Source organism: Arachis ipaensis, chromosome B03 (genome assembly GCF_000816755.2).
Source record: "Arachis ipaensis cultivar K30076 chromosome B03, Araip1.1, whole genome shotgun sequence".
Lineage (NCBI taxonomy): Eukaryota > Viridiplantae > Streptophyta > Magnoliopsida > Fabales > Fabaceae > Arachis > Arachis ipaensis.
The window spans coordinates 36,657,514-36,678,428 of NC_029787.2; the positions used below are offsets into that span (position 1 = coordinate 36,657,514).

The 20,915-nt window shown below is 34.9% G+C and overlaps 1 protein-coding gene and 1 long non-coding RNA gene across 2 annotated transcripts; one reads left to right on the forward strand and one right to left on the reverse strand.

Moving 5' to 3' along the window:
- Window positions 300-1,059, forward strand: LOC107634383. Its single transcript, XR_001618873.2, has 2 exons — window positions 300-597; window positions 744-1,059. It is a non-coding gene; the product is annotated as an uncharacterized LOC107634383 (long non-coding RNA).
- Window positions 2,266-3,101, reverse strand: LOC107632962 (uric acid degradation bifunctional protein TTL-like). Its single transcript, XM_016336602.1, has 3 exons — window positions 2,880-3,101; window positions 2,674-2,775; window positions 2,266-2,430 (listed from the first exon to the last, which is right to left on the reverse strand). Exons 1-3 carry the CDS (start codon window positions 3,099-3,101, stop codon window positions 2,266-2,268), a joined length of 489 nt encoding a protein of 162 aa, XP_016192088.1.

Here is a 20,915-nt window from a genome sequence, read left to right on the forward strand (position 1 = left end):
TATCAACAATTAAAGACTCACTTGTCCTTTGCTCTCCTTAATCTTATCTTTTCTATTCTTTTTTCTCGGTTGCAACAAAAAAGACGCTAAACTGGTGGGAATGAAATAGAAGAAAAAATACTAATGAGCTATGAATAAACCAACGGTGAAGAAGTATTGTATAATAAATTTTTATGAATGATTGAAAATATCAGCCCTTATATATATAACATTGTAAACTGCACAAGTTTAGGAATTAGTTACACAACTCTGTTAAATAGATGACTAAGTCTGTTAACATATCTTATCTTAGCCGTTTTAATCTTAATCTCTTATCTAAAATCTATCTTATTTATTATCTATTTTATTTTTTCTTTTACGTTATTGTTATTTGTTTTGTACCTGAATACTTTAACTTTTAAAAACGTAAATTCTAAAGGCCTCAAAGCAGATACCAAATTGTTTTAGCCTTTTATGGTCATCTCTTTTATTTCTGGGCACCCACTTTTTAATTTTCCCCACCCTTAGCTTGTTTCTTATTAAAACAGGACGCTAGGAATGAGAAGAGGAAAGCCAACTAACAAGCCATGACCACTGATAAATCAGCAATGGACTAAGGTATGCATCTCGAGCAGCCTTTGGTAATCGAATTCAAGTTGTTATTCCTCTTGTTCTTCTTCTACTTCGTCGTAATTTTTCTTAAATTCAAACTACAATTTGGGACTGGAATTAAGGAAACACATATTACACATGCAATTGTCCAGGCTTCCCCAATGGCTCTGGTGGTGCATAATCCCTTTGCCGCTGGATTCATGGCATCTCGGGAGGCACAAATAACTAGGGCCGCCGCACTTGGACGAGGAGCTGCCACCACAGGGTTTATCCACTTCTTAGGCTCAAACTGAAGCCTCCAAATACAAGAAAGAATGGACTCCAAATACAGGAAGGATGGACCTTTCCGGCAGCTTTTTCATACTCAATGAAGAGTGGGTTTGAACGAAAATTTTGGTCAGAAGCTTCTGGTAGGTTTTCCGTTGTTCCAATAGTCTCTGCAATCAGGGCAGGTGCAATTAAGGTTCACAATCATGGCATGTGCAATTAAGCTTCATCTATGATGCACGGACACTGACACGGACACGGGACACGACACGACACGGGACACACCGACACGCAAATTTGAAAATCTTACATGACACAGGGACACGCATACATATAAAATATAAAGTATTTTTTAGATAAACTGTAATAATATTTTAATATTTTATTGATATTAAAATATAAATTAATTTTTTAAATTATTTTTAATATCTTATTTTAATTATATCAAGTATTTAAAATATTTTTTGTTTTAATAAATAATAATATATACTATATCTAAATTTATTTTAAGAATATATATTAAGAATAAAATCGGACACGCTGACACGTGATGGTATTTAGGTGTGTCCAAGTGTGTCCGAAGAAGAATTTTTTATTTTTTATTGAGACACGGTTTGGACACAGCAGACACGCGCGTCGGACGAGTGTCGGTGAGTGTCGTGTCCGAAATGTGTCTGACACGTAGACACGGCAACTCAGTAAAGTGTCCGTGCTTCATAGAGCTTCATAAATTTCAGCTTTCTTTGGTCTTGAGAAGCATTTGTAATTGTTGAAATATCTTTAATTAAAAAGGAAATAGATTACTGGTGTTTTCATAAACTCTGTTGCACTAAGGATTCACTTAACTCTTTGATAAGCTTTTGTAAAAATGACACTGCCCTTTTTTTACTCTCAAAAGCAAGGGGAAAGACCAAAAGAGGGAAAAACTAAGTTTTTCAGGGTCACAAAACAATAAAGCTTCTCTTCTGAAGTGGACACTACTATCCTAGATCCCTTACATGAATCCATCATGTATTAGATACATAGTTGAGGCGTTTTATCGAAAAATTTATCCATGTTATCTCTTAGTGTTCTGTAATTATTTTTCTCGTGTCACTAATATTAGGAAATTTTCTCAACAAATTCTGTATAGATGTCTAAATTTTTGGAGTGATCGTTGGGGAAATAGCCAATTTTGCAGCTTATGCATTTGCACATGCGATTCTTGTAAAACAAAGCATAAAACAGCATTGTAAATTGAATTGGAAATTTCAATACTTCATATAGTGATGATCAAGTACCATGTTCAGCTGAAAATCAAATGTAACATTAAACAGAAACCCTAAGCCTAGATAAAATTAGAACAGAAAACTAAGAGAGCTAATAATATAGTAGGGTTATGTTCAATGAAACTAAATTAGAAGCACATCAGACATAATATTCTTCTGGATACCAAATTTCACAAAATTGTCTAGCTTTCTCACGAGCAACATGATCCAAATCTTCCTTCCAGAATGGCTTCTTGTTGAGATCAAAATCCTTTATCGCAGCCTGGGTTTCTGGTGATTCAGTTGTAGAGCGAATATATCTTTTCTTTTGAAAAAACTTTGAAATGTATTGCTCTATGATGATAAATTTTTGAAAAAACTTTGAAATGTATTGCTCTATGATGATAAATTATTTTCGACGTGCCCACTCAAGCTCACATGATGGCTTGGTTTTAACGCTTGTCTACATAGATAAAAAAATGCATTGATTTATCTACAGTGTTATATACAGGTGCTAGCAAACAATTTTGGAAATAGTAAAAAGAAAGTAACAATATATCTTTGTTACCTTTAGATCCATTAATATAACATCTGCATCCCAGTTAGAAGAAATAGTAAAATATGGAAATCCATGCCTTTGCAGATACTGCACGCTAAGTGCATATATCTCCTACAAGTTTTCAACTAGACCGAATAACTATATAGAATTATTAAATGGTAACATCATGTTAAATTGGATAACAAAGCACAAATAAAATATTTAAGGCAAAAAACCTCTATACTAGAATCCATAGCAGCATGTGAGGAGGGTGACTTTTCACAGATATTGTTGTGAGTATTGAGTGCTATCAACCAAGAATGCACATTAATCTTGTTATACCAAATATCGGATGCCACATCGAGTGCGTGTTGCAACGAGGAGAATGGAGAAGCAGAAGCCATCTTCGATGCAAACTTGATGCTTCCACAGCATTCAAGCAAGTCACGTTCTTCCATAGTAATCCAGATTGAATCTTTTCTGCAAGGTCGTGCGATTGTCATTTTGTGTGACCTAAATAATAACAAATACATCAAGATTTAAAAGCATTAGTCATATTTTTTATAATTAGGACAATATATCAGATTCATATACACAAATCAAAAATTGAAAAATCACTGAAATATACTAACAAAAATTAGTTCTCATTCACTTCACACCCCAATTCAAATCATGCTCTTTATCAAGAGTTAAAAGATGGAATTCAAAAGAGAATGTAAACTTGTGAAAGGTGGAAGAGCTACTTCTACGAGTTATTTAATGAGGGACAGAAGACTCTTCCGAGCCTTGGTCGATTATGCACAAGGGAAGAAGATCAAAACTTTGACTACTATCGAAGGATTCGAGACTTCGAGGTAAAAGAGGCTCTAAAGCAAATGAAAAATGGCAGGGCAGTAGGACCTGATAATATCCCGATTGAGGTTTGGAAGGGTCTTGGAGAAAAAGGCATCAACTGGTTAACCATGCTTTTTAATGAGATTTTAAGGTCAAAGAAGATGCCTGATGAGTGGAGAAAGAGTACCTTGGTACCTATCTACAAGAATAAGGGGGATATACAAAGTTGCGGAAACTATAGAGGGATTAAGCTTATGAGTCATACTATGAAGTTATGGGAAAGGGTGATAGAACAGAGGTTGAGAAAAGATACACAAGTAACAGAGAATCAATTTGGATTTATGCCAGGCAGATCTACCACTGAAGCGATATACCTATTAAGAAGGATGATGGAGAGGTATCGTAGTAATAAAAGGATCTACATATGGTGTTTATTGATTTGGAAAAAGTGTATGATAGGGTACCAAGGGAGGTCTTATAGAAGGTTTTAGAAAAGAGGAGAGCAAGGATCGCATATATTCGGGCAATTAAAGACATGTATGATGGGGCCACAACTAGTGTGAAGACTCAAGGTGGTGTGACAGAGGAATTCCCTATTGGTATAGGATTACACCAGGGATCATCCTTAAGTCCATATCTTTTCACATTAGTCTTGGAAGTACTCACAGAGCACATCCAAGAGCCTGTGCCATGGTGCATGCTTTTTGCCGATGATATCATCCTTATGGGAGAGTCAAGGGAAGACCTAAATAAGAAGTTGGAGTTATGGAGAGAAGCTCTAGAAGTGTATGGTCTGTGCATAAGCCGTAGCAAGACGGATTATATGGAATGTAAGTTTAGTTTGAGAAGGGAAAACCCCAATATAGAGGTGAAGATTGGAGAAAACATCCTACGAAAAGTTAAAAGTTTTAAGTATCTTGGGTGCATCATACAGGATAATGGAAAGATTGAACATGATGTAAATCATAGGATCCAAGCAGGTTGGTCAAAATGGCGGAGTGCATCTGGTTTTATATGCGACAAAAAAGTGCCTTTAAAACTTAAAGGTAAATTTTATCGCACCGCTATAAGACCGGCTATGCTGTATGGTACGGAGTGTTGGACAGCTAAAGGGGAGCACGAACATAAGCTGAGTGTGGCAGAGATGAAGATGTTGAGATGGATGAGTGGTCATACGCGATTGGATAAAATAAAGAATGAAGATATAAGGGAGAGAGTTGGAGTAGCACCTATTGTGAAAAAGATGGTTGAATCGCGTCTCAGGTGGTTTGGACATGTGAGAAGAAGACCGATAGAACATCCAGTTAGGAGGGTGGATGAGATGGAAGATGGACAAAGGGCGAAAGGCAGAGGAAGGCCTAAGAAGACCATCTATGAGGTGGTCAAACGAGATCTACATGTAAACGGTCTCTCTGTAGACATGATACATGACAGAGTACAATGGTGTCGCTTGATTTATGTAGCCGACCCCACTTAGTGGGACAAGGCTTTGTTATTGTTGTTGTTGTTTTTTATTATTTGTGTTTCTTACGTTTTTATTTTTTACTATTTATTTATGGAAGAGTTAAATTTTGATTTACATACTTAAAGAACATAGACACGAGTCATAACAATCATCACCTTCAACGCTACAATAATAATCCATCATATATTTGACAAAAATATAACTGAGATAAAAAATGAATTTTAGTCACAAGTAATTTATAAAATTAGTTTTTTTTGGTACTCTTTTGTACTCTTTTTATAATTTTAATATGTATAACATAGATCATTATTATTGTAGCATTAAATTCTCTTATAATAATTTGATGATGATTGTAGTAACTATTGTATCAAGTATGCATCTCAAATAGAATTAAAATTTAACTTTATTATAAATAAATAATAAAGAATAAAAGAATAATAAATACAAATATAACCACTATAAATAAATAGGAAAGAATAAATTGCATTTGATCAGAAAGAACATCGATGATAAAAATGAAAGAAAGAGTGAAATTGTAATTCATGATCCACATCAAATTTTTATACCGCTAATGAACACCATAACCATATTGAAAATTTACTATTTAATCAAGAAGCGATAATTAACCACATTGGCAGAATTATAAATCATGAATTGCATCTAATATTAAATAATTAACATACCTGAATAATTCTCAGTGGCAGCACTGGAAAAGAGGGAGAAAAAACTAACTATCAAGATTTTGAACAAAACTGCACCCTACTATTTATCTGAGGTTAATTACGGTTTAATTTTAAAAAAAAGATAAACTGCATAAATTTTTTTTGAAAGGAATGGAAGGAATGACCAAATTAAGCGCGGAATTGGAAGTGGATATCGTTCCATTTTGTCACGGTGATCATTGGGTCTGTGGCAAATGAGATAATCTATCTCAAATTGGCCACGGACAAACAAAAACGTTGAAAAACTCCATAAAATTTGGCCACAGAGATATAATACGTTGCCATTGGTTAACACGGTACCTTCCCGTTGGTAACTCCCGTGTTTTTGGTAGTGATAGTATTGTGCAAAGGTGATGCATTGATTATCTACTTTTATAACTAAAATATTTTTTTATGGTGATACTATATGTACAAGTGTTTTTATGATTGAGTCCAACTAAATTGTCACAAGCCTAACAAAAAATTGTGCAAATATGTCATCGGTTCTCCTTCTCTGTTCTTTTTTAGTACAAATATTTTTGTTGGAGATCACAGAAATTTCGAAATGTTTGTACATAGCATAAATTTATCGATATAGTTTAAAATTTTTTGCATATACACATATCACATAAAAAATTGCTACGAATGTAGTTTATTGGTTAGGTGAGTTAATATTCCAGACATGTGGTCCTTAAAAAATTTGCGCTATACACTAAAATTTTTGTTATACATCAAATTTTTTGTACTGTGCGTATTTTGTTGATTGGGTGTTAATGTCTTGGACATGTGGTTTCTCCAAAATTTCTGTGTTGTACGCAAAAATTTTTGTGTTGTGCATCGGAATTTCTATGCTGTATTCCAAAATTTCTATGTTGTACATATTTTGTCAGTTAAGTGTCAATGTTCTAAGTATGAGGTTCTCTAAAAATTTTTATATTGTGCACTAAAATTTATGTGCTGTGCATCAAAATTTTTGTATTGTGAATCAAAATTTGTGTACTCTAATTTGCTAAACACATATAAAAAAAAAGAAGAAGAAGAAAAAGACGACGACAACGATGTTGATAATTGATGAACGGATTTTTGCTAGTAAAGAATTCACAATAAATTTCTGTTGCAAGTATAGTTTATAAACCAATAATAATCCTTTCATACAAAAATTTGGTTGTCACTAAAGCAAACCTAATAAAATTAAACCAAAGTATTTGAATCTCGGGTCGTCTATCAAGAAATTGCAGGAAAGTGTGTTACTTATAATTGGTTATGAGATTATATCTTTTTGGGTTTTTGAAATAAGGAACAAGGAAATAAAATAACAAGAAAGTAAATTAATAACTAAGAAAGGCTCTTGGCAAGTTATGAGAACTAGACGTCCTATCCTAGTTATCCTTATCAATTGTGATGAGAATTATTCATTGCTCCTACTTAGTTAACCTCTAACTATGAAGGAAAGTCAAGTGGACTAATAAATTTGATTTCTCAAGTCCTAGTCAACTCCTAAGGAAAGACTAGCTTTAGAGGGATCCAAATTAACCAGCAACTTTCAATTATCAATCAACAAAGGAGTTTGATAACTCAAGAGTCTCCAATTACTCTACCAAAGCCAAGAACATAAAAATCTAACTTAAAACCCTCCCAAGCATTTTAACAAACACTTGGAATGCATAACATAAAAATATAGGAAACTAATAAGAGATAATAAAATCCAAACAACCAATTGAAAGCATCAATAATAATAAAAGAAGAAAGCAATCATAAATATAAAATACCTCAAATTGTATTAAATAGAAAATCAAATCTAACATAGAGTTTATAAACTAAATTGGGGAAATAAACAAATCAACAAGAGAAATAGATAAACTAAATTTCTAGAACTAATAAGAGTAGAAGAGAAACTAAATTAAACTAAGTAGAATTCCGGAATTAAATAAAGCTAATCCTAAAATCCTAAAACCTAGAGAGAGGAGAGAGCCTCTCTCTCTAGAAACTACATCTAAAACCTAGAATTGTGAATGAATGTTGTGTGAATGAATTCATTGATTTTCCCACTCTGCAGATTTTAATATGTATTTTTTGGGCCAAAAACTGGGTCAAAAACAGCCCAGAAATCGCCCCAGCATTTTGTGATACGTCCAGCACGTGGCTCTGTCATGCGTACACGTGGATTGAACTTTCGTCAGGTCACGCGTACGCATGATCCACGCGTATGCGTCGCCTAACAACATGGCAACTATGGCAAATTATATATCATTTCGAAGTCCTGGATGTTAGCTTTCCAACGCAAATAAAATCGCCTCATTTGGACCTCTGTAGCTCAAGTTATGATCGATTTAGTATGAAGAGGTCAGGCTTGACAGCTCAGCAATTTCTTCAATTTCTTGTATTCCTTCCACTTTTGCATGCTTCCTTTCCATCCTCTAAGCCATTCCTGTCCTATAAACCCTGAAATCACTTAACACACATATCAAGGCATCGAATGGTAATACGAGAGGAAAAAAAAGGCCAAAGAAGCATTTTTTCAATCATAGTACAGAATTGGGAAGGAAAATGTAAAACATGCGAATTATATGAATAAGTGTGAGTTTAGTGGATAAAATCCACTCAATTAAGTACAAAATATACCACGAAATAGTGATGCATCAAAACTTCCCATACTTAAACATTAGCATGTCCTCATGTAAAGTTCAAGGAGACAAAAGGAATGAATGGGGGAAAGTAAGACTCATGAGATGCAACCTATGTATGTGAATGCAACTATATGCTAAGATGTTTCTATCTACTTGGTTGAAAGTAAACAAGTTCTTCAAGACAAAAATAAATTAGATTCCATTAATTCAAATCACACAATAAGAGACAAGCAAACTTGTAAGAAGATAGCTCATGAAAGCCGGGAACATAGAACCAAGCATCGAACCCTCACCGGAAGTATATACACTCTAATCACTCAAGTGTTTAAGGTTCGATTCTCTCAATTCTCTACTAACCTTGCTTTCTAAGACTTGCTCTTCTTCTACCAATCAACAAAAATTTAATGCATAAATACACATATCAAGAAGTCTTTTAAGGGTTGCAATGGGGTTAGGGTCAAGGTAGGATTGTATTTGGTCAAGTGGACTAAAATCTGAATTCTTAATTAGCCTAAACTCTCCACCTAACTTAGACAATCCATGTAATCATAATACAATATCTAACTATCCATTAACCATGTTTTTCACATATTCATGCATCATAATTTCGAGTACAGTACATATGCATTGCTTTCACCATTTACTTTGGGGTATTTTGTCCCCTTTTATTCTTTGCTCTTTTTCTTTTCTTATTCTCTTTTTTTTTTGTTTTCCTCAATACATATGATTAAATTATTGAATGCATGAACATGTCCTAAATATTTTTTTCACATTTTCATAAAGATATACAACACCCAATTCTTAAACCAAATGTTTCCAAACCCACTTTCCCCACACTTAATTCATGAGCACTCTCACTAGTCTAAGCTAACCAAGGATTCAAATTAAGGACATTATTATTTTCCGCTTAGAGTTAGTGATGAGCTAAAGTAAAGAATAAAGGGGTAAAATAGGCTCAACATTGATTTGCAAAGGATAATGAAAATGTTAAGGCCATATGAGTATGTAAGCTTAGTGAAACAAGGCCTCAATTATATAAGTGCATGCATACATCAAACAATAGAAATATAGAATTAAGCAAGACAAAGATCAAAATTTTAGAGAGAACAACACACACCAAAAATAAAACATTGGTCGATAAAATGCAACCAATCAAATAGGCTCAAAATCTTACTGGTTTTGTGTGTTCGAGCTCTAAACCATGTTCCAATATAATATTTCTTCAAACAAGTTTAAGAAAAATTGTAATTCAAATTAGTGAAATGCTATAAAAATTTTCTTGAAAAAGAATTTGTCACTTCAACCAAGTAGTGGTAAATATATGCATAAAATCAAGCAACCACGCAATCAAACATGCATATGCAACAACGAACTAAAAAGAAAATAAAACATTGGTGTTGAGAAGAAAATAACTAACCCACGGAAGTCGGTATCGACCTCCCCAATCTTAAAGATTGCACCGTCCTCGGTGCATGCTAAGATGTGCAAGTGGACGGGTGGCTCCAACTGGCACTTTTTTTCTCCAAAGAATGTGCGTAGGAACTTGTTTGCCGCCCCGTGTAAATGTCTACTAGTTCTCTTCCTGGTGGCCATCCTGAAAGAAGAGAAAAGGGAAGAAAAGTAACCCAAAAACAAAGATAGAAAACAAATAAAATATGGTTGGGTTAATGCCTAATAATGAGGGTCTCAATTACATGATAGCTACAATATGCAAGTGAGAAAATAGTAGAAGCAAATGGCATATCAATAGTGCAAAAATTGCAATAATGGGAAAGTGATAGTAGGTAATGAAAGACAATATAAATTCATGTCAATGCAAAAGGGACACAGTTATCATAAAAGATTGGCATTGACAGATAAATAATATCACCCAACAATGTAAAACAAGTCACTAAGCACCGAAATAATACCGAAAAAGATATAACAGTTGAATAAGAACATTTAACACCAATGGTAAAATAATAAACTTAGAAAAGAAAATAAAACATGCACGAGATTAAAATACAATGAATACAAATAAATTAAGTAAAATAGAATAAAAGAGAATAAGGATGAGAAGTTAAAGAAATGAAGAAGAAGAAAGTGAGAAAAGAGGAGAAAAGAAGGAGAAAGGGAGAAGAAAGGAGAAGAGAATGAAAAATGGGACGCGACGCGCGCGCGCAAGTCACGCGTGCGCGTGAAAACTGCATTAGCCATGCGACGCGTACGCGTCGCGCACGCGTACACGTGACTATCGCACGCTTCCAGCACGGTGGCCGCACAACTCTCTCTGAATTCGCTCTTTACGCCGATTTTCATCCCCACGTGTACGCATCGCTGACGCTTACGCATGGGTTGAACTTTCTGCAGGAGATGCGTACGCGTGGGGTGGCTTGTGTGGCACGCAGCCCTCCCGCGCGTCTCTCGCGCAACTCACTGTTCAGTTGCACATACACAAACGACGCGTGCGCGCTAATAAGAATAAAATAAAATAAAATTAAGAATAAAAATGAAAGATCATACCATAGTGGGTTGTCTCACACCTAGCACTTTTAGTTTAAGTCCTTAAGTTGGACATTTAGTGAGCTCCTTGTTATGGTGGCTTGTGCTTGAACTCATCCAGGAATCCTCACCAATGTTTGTACTTCTAATAGCCTCCGGGGTTCCAAACTAGGTGCATAAAGCCTTCAAGCAAGTTAAAGCGAGTGACAAGGCCCCAACAGTGTATATTGCTAGACTAAATTTCGGGGTCTCAAATCTTGCTTTTGCACCCGTCTTTGTGTTGATCATCATTGTTCCAACCGGGTGGCAAGCAATCTGAATTCTCCTTGAAGTATCCAAATGACTTCCTAGACCCATTCAATCGAGCTCTACACCAATCCTTGCACTTCAACTTGGAGCGTGCAACCGTATTGAACCTTGTAGGGCAACTCCTACCACTAACCATTTTCTTCTTACTCTTAACGCTACAAAGAGCTCTAAGTTGACCATCTATCTCAAGTAAACAATATTTAAGTGGGATGAGAAAGCTAAGGGATATGAATTTTACCCACTTGAATGTTGTGAAGGATGATGGTGACTTAGGCAGAGAGGTCTCCAACAACTTTGGTGAGGTGATTTCAAGCTCCACTCCCTTGTACTCTTCTTTGACAACTTCCACCTCTTTGCAAGCTTCTTCAATTTCAACCTCTTCCTCTTGGTAGCTTTCTTCCAATTCAGTCTCTTCTTTATTGCTTACCAAGGGCATGGGAGGTTGTGCTTCTTCTTCTTTGATCTCCATGTCTAGTCCAATGGGAGAGGGTTTAATTGTAGATAAGAATTCATCAATGATTGAATCCATCTCTTGATCATCCCCTTCGAAGTCTTCAACCATGATATGCCTTGGAGGTTGTACACCCTACTCAACATTAATTTCAAACGTCTTGGAAGGAGGCTCTATGACTTGACTTTCCCATGGAGGTTCCGCATCTCCTAAGTCTTCAACCACTTCCTTTTCTTCTATAATTTTGGCTTTCTCCACTTGCTCTAGTACAAAATCAAACTCCTTCTTGATGTTGTCCTTCACTAATTCTTCAACTACTCCTTCATCTTCAAGGGTCTCTGCTACCTCCACCTTTTGGGCCTCCTCTTGCTTCTTTTGAAGTATAGATGCATGAATCCGATCCATTAAGTCCCCTAGACGATCCCTTCTCTCTTGTTCCATGTCAATAACATAATTGGGATCATGTTGCTTTTGGATTGATGGATATAGATGTTCTTCTATAGAGGGTGGTGGTGTACTAGAGCTTGAGGGTTGAGTATTCGAGGTAGAGGATTGATCCATGCGGGATATAAAAGCTTGGATAGTAGAGGTTAGACCAGTGAAAGCAGAGGTAAGTGTGGTTTGAAGCTCTATTTGCCCTTGGTGAATAACATTAAGGGTGTTGTCATCCAGTGGAGGTTGGGGTGGATAGGAGGGTTCATTTGTTGGGAAAAAAAAGCTCATAAAAGGAAGGTGGTTCTTCTTGGTAAGGATATGGAGATGGTGAGGTGGTGGTTCTGGGTATGGTTCATATGGTTCGTATGGTGGTTGGTATGGTGGATAAGGGTTAGGATCATCTGGTGGTGTTTGATAGTAGGGGGCTTGTGAGTATGGTGGTTCAAAGCTATGTTGAGGAGGGGGTTCATAGGTATATTGTGGTGGGTGTTGATTGTCACAAAGAGGTCCACCATAACCATTGTCTTGGTACACATCATAGAATGATTGTTGATAGTGCTTTGGAGGTGGTTGTTGCCAAGAGGGTTGATCATATCCTTGTGACTCCTCCCATCTTTGATTGTCCCATTCTTGATCCAAGATTTCATTGTAATCTCATCTTCCTACAACATGATTGTAATCAAACTCATAGCGAAAGGGGTGAGAATTCATAGTAGCAAGAGAAATAAAAACTAATAAAAATTAATGAAAATAAACTCCTAAAACTAGAAACACTAACGAAGAAACAAAACAGCAATATTCATAATATTCACAATAACCAATAATAAGGCACACGTTTGCAATTCCCCGGCAACGGCGCCATTTTGATGAACGGATTTTTGCTAGTAAAGAATTCACAATAAATTCTCATTGCAAGTATAGTTTTTAAACCAACAATAATCCTTTCATATAAAAATTTGGTTGTCACTAAAGTAAACCCAATAAAATTAAACCGAAGTATTTGAACCTCGGGTCGTCTCTCAAGAAATTGCAGGGAAGTATGTTACTTATAATTGGTTATGAGATTATATCTTTTTGGATTTTTGAAATAAGGAACAAGGAAATAAAATAACAAGAAAGTAAATTAATAACTAAGAAAGGCTCTTGGCAAGGTATGAGAATTGGACATCCTATCCTAGTTATCCTTATCAATTGTGATGAGAATTGTTCATTGCTCCCACTTAGTTAACCTCTAACTATGAAGGAAAGTCAAGTGGACTAATCAATTTGATTCCTCAAGTCCTAGTCAACTCCTAAGGAAAGACTAGCTTTAGAAAATCCAAATCAACCAGCAACTTTCAATTATCAATCAACAAAGGAGATTGATAACTCAAGAGTCTCCAATTACTCTACCAAAGCCAAGAACATAAAAATCTAACTTAAAACCCTCCCAAGCATTTTAACAAACACTTGGAAGGCATAACATAAAAACATAGGAAACTAATAAGAGATAATAAAATCCAAACAACCAATTGAAAGCATCAATAATAACAAAAGAAGAAAGCAATCATAAATATGAAATACCTCAAATTGTATTAAATAGAAAATCAAATCTAACATAGAGTTCATAAACCAAATTGGGGAAACAAACAAATCAACAAGAGAAATAGATAAACTAAATTTCTAGAACTAATAAGAGTAGAAGAGAAACTAAATTAAACTAAGTAGAAATCCAGAATTAAACAAAGCTAATCCTAAAACCTAGAATTGTGAATGAATGTTGTGTGAATGAATTCATTGATTCCCCCACTCTGTAACTTTTAATCTGTGTTTTTTGGGACAAAAACTGGGTCAAAAATAGTCCAGAAATCGCCCCCAGCATTTTCTAATGTGTCCAGCACGTGGCTCTGTCACGCGTACGCGTGGATTGAACTTTCGCCAGGTCACGTGTACGCATGGTCCACGCGTGCGCATCACCTAACAGCATGGAAACTATGGCAAATTATATATCATTTCGAAGCCCCGGATGTTAGCTTTCCAATGCAACTAGAACTACCTCATTTGGACCTATGTAGCTCAAGTTATGATCGATTTAGTACGAAGAGGTCAGGCTTGACAGCTCAGCAATTCCTTCAATTTCTTGTATTCCTTCCACTTTTGCATGCTTCCTTTCCATCCTCTAAGCCATTCCTGCCCTATAAACCCTGAAATCACTTAACACACATATCAAGGTATCGAATGGTAATAAGAGAGGAAAAGAAAGGCCAAAGAAGCATGTTTTCAATCATAGCACAGAATTAAGAAGGAAAATGTAAAACATGCGAATTATATGAATAAGTGTGAGTTTAGTGGATAAAATCCACTCAATTAAGTACAAAATGTTTTCTCCTTTAATGCTCATTGACCTTAGTTCATTTACATTCTAGAAAATTAATTTCCTTGTCATTTATTTTTCTAGCATTTATATTATTACAGTTTAATTTTCTTCAAAATTCCCAACTATTTATTTTCCTGCTTTTTACTTCTACTCATTTATTTCCTTGTTATTTAGTTTTCAGCAACTTACTTCACTGTCAAGTTATCTAAGCTTCAATCAAACTTCATCAAATTGATTGTTTAACTAGAATGGCCAATTGATTAAAGTTGCTTGATCTATCAATCCTCGTGGGATCGACCTCACTCATAGTGAGTTATTAATTGATTATGACCTGGTGCACTTGTCGGTGGATATTGTTTATCAAATCCGTATCACTCGTACAATTACCAGTTTCACTTTTTACGTGCACAAATTGCGTCCCTAAGAACTAACATATCACTTGCTATATTTAAGAACTGTACGTGACATCAAAACAATCCCGAAGGAATACTAAACTTGAGAAGAGAAGGACAAACGGCACAGACAGTATTTGCGAGAAATCGGAAGAATACTTAGGTCAATTGGACAAGGAGGTATAGAAGCAATAGAACACGCCAGAAAGAGAGTCTAATCATATATTAAAAGGGAAACTTAAATCAAAGAACTCTAATAAGAATAATTAGAGGAAATATAGTATATTAGTTTTAAGTCAAGCTGAATTAAAGTGATATAGAGTTCTCAAAAGAAAAAAAACTAGGATCAATGACACCATCCACAAAATGTTTAGGAACACAATCAAATAAGGTGTCTATAAAGAATGAAAAAACTTATGAGGGAATTAATTCACTTTCTCAAAAAAAAAAAGTTATGAAACAAACATTTTTCTAAAGAAATACTAAAAGCATAAAGGAATCATTATGTTAAAACAATTTCAAATTGAAATGAATTATGCAAAATTTGCAAATAAAAATTAATTGGGAGGAGGGCAAAAATATTTTTCCAAAAATTTCGGAAGATACTTAGGTGCATATTCAAGTAAAGATACGCACAAGAACTTCAATAAAGTTGGCAAAAAATCAAATTTCAGCTAAAAAAAATTCGAGGTAAAAATTTTCTTATTAATTAATAAAGGATAAGTGGTGTATTGCAGTAAGCAAGTTCAAATTTCATAAAGAAATTTCAAGGTTCATATAAAATAGTGCATACAGAATTTAAAGTGATTTCACCAAAAATTCAAAGAATGGTTGTGGATACAGTCAAATAAGAAAAGAATTGAATCAAAGTTTTTTCAAAGAGGATCCGAAACAAGTATTCAAGTGGAAAATTACAAGAAATGATATATCGCACCAAAACAAGTCCGGAATTTATCAAGAGATTATATCGTCCATGTAGAGGAACACAAAATCGAAGACAATCTGCGATAAGAGTCAAATCAAAATTCCTTAAAAGGATCCAAAACAAAACTCCAAGAGGATACTATAAAATATGATGCATCACAGTAGAGCAAGTTCAAATCACCTCGAGGGATTATATAGCTTAGATAGAGAAATATGGAATCAATAACTATGTTGTAAGGTTCTTAACATAATTAGTTAAAAGTGTGAGCCGATCAAGATATGCGTAAGATACAGAATGTGAAGCACAAGAATTCAAGTTATATCTCAAGAAAAAGAATTAAAACAAGGAATTCTAAGATAAGAGTTAAAAGAATATATGATTTGATAAATCGTGTAGTATGATTAAAACGCATATGTCAAACACAAACCAACTAAAAGAGGATACCTAATGTTTCCAAAGATTTGAGGATCGGTGTCGTACCAAAATAATTTTCAAGGTCAAATCAATAAACACATAATTCATGCGGAGGAATATAAGCAATATAAAAAATAAATATTTCAAACGATTCAAGTAAATAGTTAAGACCACAATCAACTAGAAATATACAAGAACGATAAAGTATGGTTAGAATGGAGTTGAATCATATCCTAAAAGGGAAATTTGAAACAAGGAATTCTAATACAAGCAATAAAGGAGAAAACAGTGCACTAAGTTACATGGAACGAACAAAGATTATACTTCGTAACGGAGTCAATCCTCGAAAAGTAACCTCTAACGCCACCGAAATCTCATGACTCGCATTACCTATTACTTCTATTTCGTCTATGGTAACCCATTAGTGTTTTTATGTATATAAACCATTAATATTAAGTTGGCCAAATTTAATACTATGAGGTATGCAATTGTAGACTAACAATGTTAATCAACAGATAGTCACACATATAAAACATAAATTCTCGTCACTAGAACAAGTCATAAGGCATGACAAATACTTAGAGTACGCAGTAAAGTATAGTCAGTCCACTCCCAAGGCTCTACAGGAAGGACTGCTCTGATACCATAATATATATAATATTTCTTCCAGTAAAATATCTTGTTTAAACCATGGTATTTCTACTAGCTAGAAAGAATATTACGTAACTTTTTTCTAATATTAACTACTTAATACTGAGCCTTTATATTGATATCCCACTCCAATTTTTAAAAAATGCCAGAAAAATTTGTTTCTATTCATTGGAATCAGATGTCAAAGATCTCCGAGTAATAATAATAACATAAATACTAATAATACTAAATGTTATACAAATAAATTCAAATAAACATAGATACAACACTGATGAGCGGATAATTTATACGCTTTTTGGCATTGTTTTTAGTATGTTTTTAGTATATTTTAATTAGTTTTTATTATGTTTTTATTAGTTTTTAAATAAAAAATATATTTCTGGACTTTACTATGAGTTTGTGTGTTTTTTTGTGATTTCAGGTATTTTCTGGCTGAAATTGAGGGACCTGAGCAAAAATCTGATTCAGAGGCTGAAAAAGGACTGCAGATGCTGTTGGATTCTGACCTCCTTGCACTCAAAGTAGATTTTCTGGAGCTATAGAAGCCCAATTGGTGCGCTCTCAATTGCGTTGGAAAGTAGACATCCTGGGCTTTCCAGAAATATGTAATAGTTTATACTTTGCTCGAGATTTGATGGCCCAAACCGGCGTTCCAAGTCAGCTTAAGAATTCTGGCGTTTAACTCCAATACTAGCACAAAAGCTGGAGTTAAACGCCCAAACTGGCACAAAAGCTACCGTTTAACTCCAAGAAAAGTCTCTACACATGGAAGCTTCAATTCTCAACCCAAGCACACACCAAGTGGGCCCGGAAGAAGATTTCTGCATTAATTACTGATTTCTGTAAACCCTAGGCTACTAGTTTTCTATAAATAGGACCTTTTGCTATTGTATTTTCATCTTTTGATCATCCTGGAATCATGTTTTGATGATTGAACCCTCTTTGGGAGGCTGGCCATTCGGCCATGCCTAGACCTTGTTCTTATGTATTTTCAACGGTGGAGTTTCTACACACCATAGATTAAGGTGTGGAGCTCTGCTATTCTTTATGAATTAATAAAAAGTACTACTGTTTTTCTATTCAATTCACTCCTACTTCTTCTCTAAGATATTCATTCGTTCTTCAACTTGATGAATGTGATGATCCGTGACACTCATCATCATTCTCACCTATGAACATGTGCCTGACAACCACCTCTGTTCTACTAGCAATGGCTTGAATGCGTATCTCTTGGGTTTCTAATCTAAGATTGGAACCTTCGTGGTATAGGCTAGAATCATTGGCGGCCATTCCTGAGATCCGGAACATCTAAACCTTGTCTGTGGTATTCTGAGTAGGATCTGGGAAGGGATGGCTGTGACGAGCTTCAAACTCGCGATTGTTGGGCGTGTGACAGACGCAAAAGGATCAATAGATCCTATTTCAACATGATCGAGAACCGACAGATGATTAGCCGTGCGGTGACAGCGCATTTGGAACGTTTTCACTGAGAGGACGGGAAGTAGCCATTGACAACGGTGATGCCCAACATAAAGCTTGCCATGGAAAGGAGTATGAATGATTGGAAGAAGGCAATAGGAAAGCAGAGGTTCAGGAGGAACAAAGCATCTTCATACGCTTATCTGAAATTCCAACCAAAGAATTACATAAGTATCTCTATCTTTATCTTATGTTTTATTTATCTTTTAATTATCAATTCTTCATCACCATCTGAATTTGCCTGACTGAGATTTACAAGGTGACCATAGCTTGCTTCAAGCCGACAGTCTCAGTGGGATCGACCCTTACTCACGTAAGGTTTATTACTTGGACGACCCAGTGCACTTGCTGGTTAGTTGTGCGGAATTGTGACAAATGTGATTCATGTTTAAGAGCTCCAAGTCCTTTGGCGCCATTGTTGATGATCATAATTTCGTGCACCAAGTTTTTGGCCCCGTTGCCGGGGATTGTTCGAGTTTAGACAACTGACAGTTCATCTTGTTGCTTAGATTAGGTACTTTTCAGAATTTCTAAGAATGAATTCTAGAGTTTCAAGGTGATGTTCTTATCATCACAAAAGCTGATTGATTCTCATCAATTTAGCTGCTAAATGTAATGTCCTGCTGATGCTTGGCCAACCATGTCTAATCTTTTTAGACTGAAGCTTTAGACTAACATTGCATGATTCCTGGAATTCTTATTAAAAGTTTTGAATCCCTTTATTTTCTTTTCCATATAAGTTTCAAAAATCACAAAAAAATTTATAAAATCATAAAAATAAAAAATATTTTATATTTTTTTGTTTGAGTCTAGTATCAATTTTTAAGTTTGGTGTCAATAGCATTCTTCTTGCATTTTTCGAATTCATGCATGTGTCTTCATTAATCTTCAAGTTGTTCTTGATGATTTACTTGCTCTGATCTTTAAATTCTCTTTTCATGTGTGTTTTGTTTTTTTTCTTATGCATTCTCAATTTGTTAGAGTCTCTAATACAAAATTTCTAAGTTTGGTGTCTTGCATGCATTGTTTATTTGATCTTAGTTGCATTTCTATTGTTTCTCATCATTAATAATTCAATTTTTTTTCAAAACTATGTCTTTTCAAGTCAATAATACAGAGAATTGAAGATTCAGAAGATTCAGCAGAGGAATCAAACAGAAAAAGCTGGGTGTTCAAAATGCCTAGTGAAGAAGGAAAACTGGCGTTTAAACGCCAGCCAGGGTACCTGGCTGGGCGTTTAACGCCCAAAAAGGTAGGATTTTGGGCGTTAAACGCTAGAATGGATGCCATTCTGGGCGTTTAACGCCAGGATGACACTACAGGGAAGATTTTGTTTTTAATTCAGATTTTTTTCAAATTTTCATAATTTTTCAAAATCAAATCTTTTTCAAATCATATCTTTTCAAAATCAATTTCTTTCCATTTTTTTATTTTTTATTATTTTTGAAAATCCTTGCTAAAATTAATGATTTACTTCAAATTTCCTAGTTGTTACTTGCCTATTAAGAAAGGATCAAAAGTTTTAATTCTAGAATCATATCTTCTAATTTCTTGTTAGTCAAGTAATCAACTTTAATTTTAAAACTTTCTCTTTTTATTTTGATTTTCAATCATATCTTCTCAATCATATCTTTTCAATCACATCTTTTTCAAAATTAATTTTCAATCATATCTTTTTAATTTCTAATTTCAAAATCTTTTTCAAAAATCACTTTATTTCTTTCCTAATCTTAGTTTTCGAAAATCATCAATCAAATTTTCAAAATTTCTTTTAATTATTTCAAAATCTTTTACTTTAATTTCGAAAATTTCTTCCCCTTTTCTCACATCCCTCTATTTAAGGGACTAATACTCCTCCTCAAGGTACAATTCGAACTCCCTCCTTCTTTATATGTTCGAATTCTTTTCCATCTACCTCCTCCTTCTATTCTTCTTTTCCTCTGACACCTCAAGGAATCTCTATACTGTGACATAGAGGATTTCCTACTTTCTTGTTCTCTTCTCTTTCATATGAGCAGAAGCAAAGATAAAGGCATACTTGTTCAAGCTAATCCTGAACCTGAAAGGACCTTGAAGAGAAAGCTAAGAGAAGCTAAAGCACAATTCTCTTTAGAGGGGCTAACAGAGCTCTTCAAGGAAGAAGAAACCATGGCAGCAAAAAACAATAATGCCAACAATGCAAGGAAGGTGCTTGGTGACTTTACTGCACCTACTCCCGACTTCTATGGGAGAAGCATCTCAATCCCTACCATTGGAGCAAACAACTTTGAGCTTAAACCTCAATTAGTTTCTCTAATACAACAGAATTACAAGTTTCATGGACTTCCATTGGAAGATCCTCATCAGTTCTTAGCTGAATTCTTGCAAATCTGTGACACTGTCAAGACCAATGGGGTTGACCCTGAAGTCTATAGACTTATGCTTTTTTCTTTTGCTGTAAGAGACAGAGCTAGGACATGGTTGGATTCACAACCTAAAGAAAGCCTGAACTCTTGGGAAAAGCTAGTCAATGCCTTCTTGGCAAAGTTCTTTCCACCTCAAAAATTGAGCAAGCTTAGAGTGGAAGTCCAAACCTTCAGACAGAAGAAAGGTGAATCCTTCTATGAAGCTTGGGAAAGATACAAGCAATTGATCAGAAGGTGCCTTTCTGACATGCTTTTAGAATGGAGCATCATAGGTATATTCTATGATGGTCTGTCTGAACTATCCAAGATGTCATTGGATAGCTCTGCTGGAGGATCTCTTCATCTGA